Source organism: Oncorhynchus kisutch, linkage group LG24 (genome assembly GCF_002021735.2).
Source record: "Oncorhynchus kisutch isolate 150728-3 linkage group LG24, Okis_V2, whole genome shotgun sequence".
NCBI lineage: Eukaryota > Metazoa > Chordata > Actinopteri > Salmoniformes > Salmonidae > Oncorhynchus > Oncorhynchus kisutch.
Genome location: NC_034197.2, coordinates 35839244 through 35848983, shown reverse-complemented (window position 1 = coordinate 35848983; position 9740 = coordinate 35839244). Strand labels below are relative to the sequence as shown.

The 9740-nt window shown below is 47.0% G+C and overlaps 1 protein-coding gene across 10 annotated transcripts in view; it reads left to right on the top strand.

The window, feature by feature from the left end:
• The window catches only part of LOC109882959 (extracellular sulfatase Sulf-2-like), a 286145-nt gene that overhangs the window by 266174 nt on the left and 10231 nt on the right, over positions 1–9740 (top strand). For 6 of the 10 annotated variants that reach the window (XM_031803860.1, XM_031803857.1, XM_031803863.1 and 3 more), the window contains 4 exons: positions 1–25; positions 976–1267; positions 3420–3516; positions 4393–4487. The exon at positions 1–25 is cut by the window's left edge and continues 213 nt beyond it. In XM_031803860.1, the coding sequence (XP_031659720.1) occupies positions 1–25; positions 976–1267; positions 3420–3516; positions 4393–4487 (509 nt within the window). The remainder of the gene's footprint in view (positions 26–975; positions 1268–3419; positions 3517–4392; positions 4488–9740) is intronic. The other 4 variants (XM_031803859.1, XM_031803862.1, XM_031803866.1 and 1 more) reach the window with 1 other exon arrangement.

Here is a 9740-nt window from a genome sequence, read left to right as displayed (position 1 = left end):
AAGAAAAAGTTCCTTTCCAAGAAGAGTAGGTGGAATCTTTTTCACTCTCACGTTCACTCATATAGTACACAAACACTCTGATCACTTCTGACACTCATACTGTATAGTACACAAACACTCTGATCACTTCTGACACTCATACTGTATAGTACACAAACACTCTGATCACGCACTTCTCATGCAAACACATTAAATTCTGCTTTACAAAATGTTCCTCACTCAACCTTGCATGAATGCAGTGTAGCTCACTTCTCATCACTGACGTGGTATTTGGGAGCCACCCTGTGGAGACAATGACAACTTCACTCACAATTATGATTTGAAAGCTTTAGTATGTAACTGTGGGAGAAATGTGAGTTGTAGATCTCTGATTCTCATTGAAAGTAAGTCAGATAAGCGGTTGATTCATTCTACGTGCTCTATTTCTATGCATCCTGTGCTGAAGTTAATATTTTGTGTCTTTTTTATGTTTCGGTTTTGCACACCAGTTTCAAACAGCTGAAAATACTATATTTTTGGTTTTTGAAAAGGGGAACAATGAGTCAAACTGTGGAACTGGCTTCGATATCCGGATTTGAATTTGAGGGGTGAAGAGATTGTACAATGTTTCTCTACACCCCTCAAATTCAAATTCGGACATCGAAGCCAGTTCCACAGTTTGTTTCATTATTCCCTCTAACAAGGGACTGATTTTAGACCTAGGACACCAGGTGGGTGCAATTGATTATCAGCTAGAACAGAAAACCAGCGGGCTCCAGACCTCTTAGGGAAGGATTTAAATAACCCTGCTCTACACAATGCCTTGTTTGTTATGTCACATAAAATGAAATTAGGTGAACATGATAAAATGTTGGTAACCAGGAAATGGCAGAGTGATTTCTACACATTGTGCCTTTAAAGTCTCATAGGGCCTGATAGGGCTTAAATACTATGTATAAATCCCTCCACTATCTCACTCTGCTCTCTTCCTGACAGAGATGAAGGCTGTCAAGAGCTATGCCCGTAACCGTTCTGCCCGCGCCGTGGAGATGGAAATAGGAGGGGAACTGTATGCTGTAGACTTGGGGGATGGCTACCAGCCTGTACTGGCCCCCAGGACCCTCAGCGAGGCTGGGGCCCCGGGGCCACGCGACGACACTGAGGACGACTTCAGTGGCATGGGATTCACCATCAGTCCCAGGACTAGCAGCAACAGTCTGGCTATAGTACCTTCTGACATCAAAGTCACACACAGGTCAGGGAGTGTGTTGAGGTTCTATGTGGATGGGTGGGTGTGTTTGTACTGTGTTAGTACTGCATGTTGAATGTGTTGCTAGTACTGCATGTTGAATGTGTTGCTAGTACCGCATGTTGAATGTGTTTCTAGTACTGCATGTTGAATGTGTTGCTAGTACCGCATGTTGAATGTGTTGCTAGTACTGCATGTTGAATGTGTTGCTAGTACCGCATGTTGAATGTGTTGCTAGTACTGCATGTTGAATGTGCTGAAGGTGTACTATGCCGAAATCCCTCCGCCATTTCCTGGTTGCTGAATTTCGAATAGTTCACCTAACTTAACACAAAACGTAAAGTGTAGACAAGGGTTATTCGGTTATTCCTTTTATACACTGCTCAAAAAAATAAAGGGAACACTTAAACAACACAATGTAACTCCAAGTCAATCACACTTCTGTGAAATCAAACTGTCCACTTAGGAAGCAACACTGATTGACAATACATTTCACATGCTGTTAGACAACAGGTGTAAATTATAGGCAATTAGCAAGATACCCCCAATAAAGGAGTGGTTCTGCAGGTGGTGACCACAGACCACTTCTCAGTTCCTATGCTTCCAGGCTGATGTTTTGGTCACTTTTGAATGCTGGCGGTGCTTTCACTCTAGTGGTAGCATGAGACGGAGTCTACAACCCACACAAGTGGCTCAGGTAGTGCAGCTCATCCAGGATGGAACATCAATGCGAGCTGTGGCAAGAAGGTTTGCTGTGTCTGTCAGCGTAGTGTCCAGAGCATGTACATCAGGAGACGTGGAAGAGGCCGTAGGAGGGCAACAACCCAGCAGCAGGACCGCTACCTCCGCCTTTGAGCAAGGAGGAGCAGGAGGAGCACTGCCAGAGCCCTGCAAAATGACCTCCAGCAGGTCACAAATGTGCATGTGTCTGCTCAAACGGTCAGAAACAGACTCCATGAGGGTGGTATGAGGGCCCGACATCCACAGGTGGGGGTTGTGCTTACAGCCCAACACCGTGCAGGACGTTTGGCATTTGCCAGAGAACACCAAGATTGGCAAATTTGCCACTGGCGCCCTGTGCTCTTCACAGATGAAAGCAGGTTCACACTGAGCACATGTGACAGACGTGACAGTCTGGAGACGCCGTGGAGAACGTTGTGCTGCCTGCAACATCCTCCAGCATGACCGGTTTGGCGGTGGGTCTGTCATGGTGTGGGGTGGTATTTCTTCGGGGGGCCGCACAGCCCTCCATGTGCTCGCCAGAGGTAGCCTGACTGCCATTAGGTACCGAGATGAGATCCTCAGACCCCTTGTGAGACCATATGCTGGTGCAGTTGGCCCTGGGTTCCTCCCAATGCAAGACAATGCTAGACCTCATGTGGCTGGAGTGTGTCAGCAGTTCCTGCAAGAGGAAGGCATTGATGCTATGGACTGGCCCGCCCGTTCCCCAGACCTGAATCCAACATCTGGGACATCATGTCTCGCTCCATCCACCAACGCCACGTTGCACCACAGACTGTCCAGAAACTGTCCGCAGTAGCATGCCCAGGCGTTGTAGGGAGGTCATACAGGCACGTGGAGGCCACACACACTACTGAGCCTCATTTTGACTTGTTTTAAGGACATTACATCAAAGTTGGATCAGCCTGTAGTGTGGTTTTCCACATTAATTTTGAGTGAATCCAGACCTCCATGGGTTGATAAATTTGATTTCCATTGATCATTTTTGTGTGATTTTGTTGTCAGCACATTCAACTATGTAAAGAAAAAAGTATTTAATAAGAATATTTCATTCATTCAGATGTAGGATGTGTTAGTTTAGTGTTTGTGGTTTGTTTTGAGCAGTGTATATAATAAGCTCTGGTGAGAGGAGCTCCTTACTAATTAGTGACCTTGATTCATCAATCTAGTACAAGGGAGGAGCAAAAACCTGCAGACACTCTGCCCTCCGTGGAATGAGTTTGACTCATGTGATGTAGAGCATTATTGTACAATTTAAACTGCTGTGAAATATATATTCCTCCATATTAGTATTTTCAGCTGTTTGAAGTACAAAACCAAAAGTAAATAACAAAAACTAAACTTGAAGTTACATATTTCAGCTTTAAAACAGCATGTTTAAATGTGTTGTTAATGCTACATTATTGTGTTGTTAGCTGGGCTAAATGCTCACTGTGTATCCTGTCCTCAGATGCTCCATCCTGGCCGATGACACAGTGAAGTGTGACACAGGGATCTATAAGTCTGTGCAGGCCTGGAAGGACCACAAACTCCACATCGACCATGAGGTAGGCCAGTCTTCTCAGCCACTCACATAACCCACATTGACCATGGGGTAGGCCAGTCTTCTCAGCCACTCACATAACCCACATTGACCATGGGGTAGGCCAGTCTTCTCAGCCACTCACATAACCCACATCGACCATGAGGTAGGCCAGTCTTCTCAGCCACTCACATAACCCACATTGACCATGGGGTAGGCCAGTCTTCTCAGCCACTCACATAACCCACATCGACCATGAGGTAGGCCAGTCTTCTCAGCCACTCACATAACCCACATCGACCACGAGGTAGGCCAGTCTTCTCAGCCACTCACATAACCCACATCGACCATGAGGTAGGCCAGTCTTCTCAGCCACTCACATAACCCACATCGACCACGAGGCCAGTCTCATCAGCCACTCACATAACCCACATCGACCACGAGGCCAGTCTCATCAGCCACTCACATAACCCACATTGACCACGAGGCCAGTCTCATCAGCCACTCACATAACCCACATCGACCACGCCAGTCTCATCAGCCACTCACATAACCCACATTGACCACGAGGCCAGTCTCATCAGCCACTCACATAACCCACATCGATCACGAGGCCAGTCTCATCAGCCACTCACATAACCCACATATGACCACAAAACAATGATGCTTTATTTCTCAATGCAGTTGATCTTCAGTGGTCACATAATAGCTGCTAATGAAATCATTGATTGTATAATTATGAGTTCGTTGAACGGGTGGTACTGGGACTCGAATCCACTATCTTAGCTCTGCAAGCACCATTCTCTAACAACTCAGCTGTAGAGGACCACATCATTGTGTTGTGACATTTCTCTGTCTAATCTAATGTCCTAGCTAATCTAATGTCCTGCCGATCTCTCAGATTGAGACCCTGCAGACCAAGATCAAGAATCTGAGAGAAGTCAGGGGTCATCTGAAGAAGGCCCGCCCAGAGGAGTGTGACTGTCTCCGCTACATGTAAAGAAAGAACATCTCCTCTCCTCTCCTCTCCTCTCCTCTCCTCTCCTCTCCTCTCCTCTCCTCTCCTCTCCTCTCCTCTCCTCTCCTCTCCTCTCCTCTCCTCTCCTCTCCTCTCCTCTCCTCTCCTCTCCTCTCCTCTCCTCTCCTCTCCTCTCCTCTCCTCCCTCCTCTCCTCTCTACCTCCTCCTCTCTCCTCTCCTCTCATCCCCTCCTCTCCTCTCTCCTCTCCTCTTCTCTCTTCCCTCCTCTCCTTCCTCTCCTCTCCTCTCCTCTCCTCTCCTCTCCTCTCCTCTCCTCTCCTCTCCTCTCCTCTCCTCTCCTCTCCTCTCCTCTCCTCTCCTCTCCTCTCCTCTCCTCTCCTCTCCTCTCCTCTCCTCTCTCCTCTCCTCTCTACTCTCCTCCTCTCTCCTCTCCTCTCATCCCCTCCTCTCCTCTCTACTCTCCTCCTCTCTCCTCTCCTCTCCTCCCCTCCTCTCCTCTCTACTCTCCTCCTCTCTCCTCTCCTCCCATCCTCTCCTCTCTCCTCTCCTCTCCTCCCCTCCTCTCCTCTCTACTCTCCTCCTCTCTCCTCTCCTCTCATCCCCTCCTCTCCTCTCTCCTCTCCTCTTCTCTCTTCTCCTCTCCTTTCCTTTCCTTTCCTTTCCTTTCCTCTCCTCTCCTCTCCTCTCCTCTCCTTTCCTTTCCTCATCTCCTCTCCTCTCTTCAAATCAAATCAAATCAAATTTATTTATATAGCCCTTCGTACATCAGCTGATATCTCAAAGTGCTGTACAGAAACCCAGCCTAAAACCCCAAACAGCAAGCAATGCAGGTGTAGAAGCACGGTGGCTAGGAAAAACTCCCTAGAAAGGCCAATACCTAGGAAGAAACCTAGAGAGGAACCAGGCTATGTGGGGTGGCCAGTCCTCTTCTGGCTGTGCCGGGTGGAGATTATAACAGAACATGGCCAAGATGTTCAAATGTTCATAAATGACCAGCATGGTCGAATAATAATAAGGCAGAACAGTTGAAACTGGAGCAGCAGCATGGCCAGGTGGACTGGGGACAGCAAGGAGTCATCATGTCAGGTAGTCCTGGGGCATGGTCCTAGGGCTCAGGTCAGTTGAAACTGGAACAGCAGCATGGCCAGGTGGACTGGGGACAGCAAGGAGTCATCATGTCAGGTAGTCCTGGGGCATGGTCCTTGGGCTCAGGTCCTCCGAGAGAAAGAAAGAGAGAAGGAGAGAATTAGAGAACGCACACTTAGATTCACACAGGACACCGAATAGGACCGGAGAAGTACTCCAGATATAACAAACTGACCCCAGCCCCCCGACACATAAACTACTGCAGCATAAATACTGGAGGCTGAGACAGGAGGGGTCAGGAGACACTGTGGCCCCATCCGAGGACACCCCCGGACAGGGCCAAACAGGAAGGATATAACCCCACCCACTTTGCCAAAGCACAACCCCCACAACACTAGAGGGATATCAACCACCAACTTACCATCCTGAGACAAGGCTGAGTATAGCCCACAAAGATCTCCGCCACGGCACAACCCGAGGGGGGGGCGCCAACCCAGACAGGAAGACCACAACAGTGAATCAACCCACTCAGGTAACGCACCCCCTCCAGGGACGGCATGAGAGAGCCCCAGCAAGCCAGTGACTCAGACCCTGTAATAGGGTTAGAGGCAGAGAATCCCAGTGGAAAGAGGGGAACCGGCCAGGCAGAGACAGCAAGGGCGGTTCGTTGCTCCAGAGCCTTTCTGTTCACCTTCCCACTCCTGGGCCAGACTACACACAATCATATGACCCACTGAAGAGATGAGTCTTCAGTAAAGACTTAAAGGTTGAGACCGAGTTTGCGTCTCTGACATGGGTAGGCAGACCGTTCCATAAAAATGGAGCTCTATAGGAGAAAGCCCTGCCTCCAGCTGTTTGCTTAGAAATTCTAGGGACAATTAGGAGGCCTGCGTCTTGTGACCGTAGCGTACGTGTAGGTATGTACGGCAGGACCAAATCAGAGAGATAGGTAGGAGCAAGCCCATGTAATGCTTTGTAGGTTAGCAGTAAAACCTTGAAATCAGCCCTTGCTTTGACAGGAAGCCAGTGTAGAGAGGCTAGCACTGGAGTAATATGATACATTTTTTGGGTTCTAGTCAGGATTCTAGCAGCCGTATTTAGCACTAACTGAAGTTTATTTAGTGCTTTATCCGGGTAGCCGGAAAATAGAGCATTGCAGTAGTCTAACCTAGAAGTGACAAAAGCATGGATTAATTTTTCTGCATCGTTTTTGGACAGAAAGTTTCTGATTTTTGCAATGTTACGTAGATGGAAAAAAGCTGTCCTCGAAATGGTCTTGATGTGTTCTTCAAAAGAGAGATCAGGGCCCAGAGTAACGCCGAGGTCCTTCACAGTTTTATTTGAGACGACTGTACAACCATTAAGATTAATTGTCAGATTCAACAGAAGATCTCTTTGTTTCTTGGGACCTAGAACAAGCATCTCTGTTTTGTCCGAGTTTAATAGTAGAAAGTTTGCAGCCATCCACTTCCTTATGTCTGAAACACATGCTGTTGTTAGCCAGCCTGCCAGCATAGTGGAGTCTGCCACTAGCACAGTCAGTGTAGTCAGCTCAGCTATCACCATTGAGACCGTGTCTGTGCCTCGACCTAGGTTGGGCAAAACTAAACATGGCGGTGTTCGCCTTAGCAATCTCACTAGGATAAAGACCACCTCCATTCCTGTCATTACTGAAAGAGATCATGATACCTCACATCTCAAAATAGGGCTACTTAATGTTAGATCCCTTACTTCAAAGGCAATTATAGTCAATGAACTAATCACTGATCATAATCTTGATGTGATTGGCCTGACTGAAACATGGCTTAAGCCTGATGAATTTACTGTTTTAAATGAGGCCTCACCTCCTGGCTACACTAGTGACCATATCCCCCGTGCATCCCGCAAAGGCGGAGGTGTTGCTAACATTTACGATAGCAAATTACAATTTACAAAAAAAAATGACATTTTCGTCTTTTGAGCTTCTAGTCATGAAATCTATGCAGCCTACTCAATCACTTTTTATAGCTACTGTTTACAGGCCTCCTGGGCCATATACAGCGTTTCTCACTGAGTTCCCTGAATTCCTATCAGACCTTGTAGTCATAGCAGATAATATTCTAATCTTTGGTGACTTTAATATTCACATGGAAAAGTCCACAGACCCACTCCAAAAGGCTTTCGGAGCCATCATCGACTCAGTGGGTCGATGGGACCCACTCACTGTCACAGTCATACGCTGGACCTAGTTTTGTCCCATGGAATAAATGTGGTGGATCTTAATGTTTTTCCTCATAATCCTGGACTATCGGACCACCATTTTATTACGTTTGCAATTGCAACAAATAATCTGCTCAGACCCCAACCAAGGAACATCAAAAGTCGTGCTATAAATTCACAGACAACACAAAGATTCCTTGATGCCCTTCCAGACTCCCTCTGCCTACCCAAGGACGCCAGAGGACAAAAATCAGTTAACCACCTAACTGAGGATCTCAATTTAACCTTGTGAAATACCCTAGATGCAGTTGCACCCCTAAAAACTAAAAAAAAATCTCATAAGAAACTAGCTCCCTGGTACACAGAAAATACCCGAGCTCTGAAGCAAGCTTCCAGAAAATTGGAACGGAAATGGCGCCACACCAAACTGGAAGTCTTCCGACTAGCTTGGAAGGACGGTACCGTGCAGTACCGTAGAGCCCTTACTGCTGCTCGATCATCCTATTTTTCTAACTTAATTGAGGAAAATAAGAACAATCCGAAATTCCTTTTTGATACTGTCGCAAAGCTAACTAAAAAGCAGCATTCCCCAAGAGAGGATGACTTTCACTTTAGCAGTGATAAATTCATGAACTTCTTTGAGGAAAAGATTATGATTATTAGAAAGCAAATTACGGACTCCTCTTTAAACCTGCGTATTCCTCCAAACCTCAGTTGTCCTGAGTCTGCACAACTCTGCCAGGACCTAGGATCAAGAGAGACGCTCAAGTGTTTTAGTACTATATCTCTTGACACAATGATGAAAATAATCATGGCCTCTAAACCTTCAAGCTGCATACTGGACCCTATTCCAACTAAACTACTGAAAGAGCTGCTTCCTGTGCTTGGCCCTCCTATGTTGAACATAATAAACGGCTCTCTATCCACTGGATGTGTACCAAACTCACTAAAAGTGGCAGTAATAAAGCCTCTCTTGAAAAAGCCAAACCTTGACCCAGAAAATATATCGAATCTTCCATTCCTCTCAAAAATTTTAGAGAAGGCTGTTGCGCAGCAACTCACTGCCTTCCTGAAGACAAACAATGTATATGGAATGCTTCAGTCTGGTTTTAGACCCCATCATAGCACTGAGACGGCACTTGTGAAGGTGGTAAATTACATTTTAATGGCATCGGACCGAGGCTCTGCATCTGTCCTCGTGCTCCTAGACCTTAGTGCTGCTTTTGATACCATCGATCACCACATTCTTTTGGAGAGATTGGAAACCCAAATTGGTCTACACGGACATGTTCTGGCCTGGTTTAGATCTTATCTGTCGGAAAGATATCAGTTTGTCTCTGTGAATGGTTTGTCCTCTGACAAATCAACTGTAAATTTTGGTGTTCCTCAAGGTTCCGTTTTAGGACCACTATTGTTTTCACTATATATTTTACCTCTTGGGGATGTTATTCGAAAACATAATGTAAACTTTCACTGCTATGCGGATGACACACAGCTGTACATTTCAATGAAACATGGTGAAGCCCCAAAATTGCCCTCGCTAGAAGCATGTTTTTCAGACATAAGGAAGTGGATGGCTGCAAACTTTCTACTCTCTTCCCCTTCCCTTTCCCCTCCTCTTCTCTCTTCAACTCTGTTCTCCTCTCTTCCCCTCTCCTCCCCTCTTCTCTCTTCCCCTCTCCTCCGCTCTCCTCTCTTCTCCTCTCTCCTCCGCTCGCCTCTCTTCTCCTCTCTTCTCCTCCCCTCTCCTCTCATCCCCTTCCCTCTCTTCTCTTCCCCTCTCCTCTCTTACCCTCTCGTCTTGTCTCCTCCCCTCTCCTCTCTTCCCCTCTCCTCTCTTCTCCTCCCCTCTCCTCTCATCCCTTCCCTCTCCTCTCTTCTCTTCCCCTCTCCTCTCTTACCTTCTCGTCTCGTCTCCTCTCCTCTCCTCTCTTCCCCTCTCCTCTCCTCTCTTCTCCTCCCCTCTCCACTCTTCCCCTCTCCT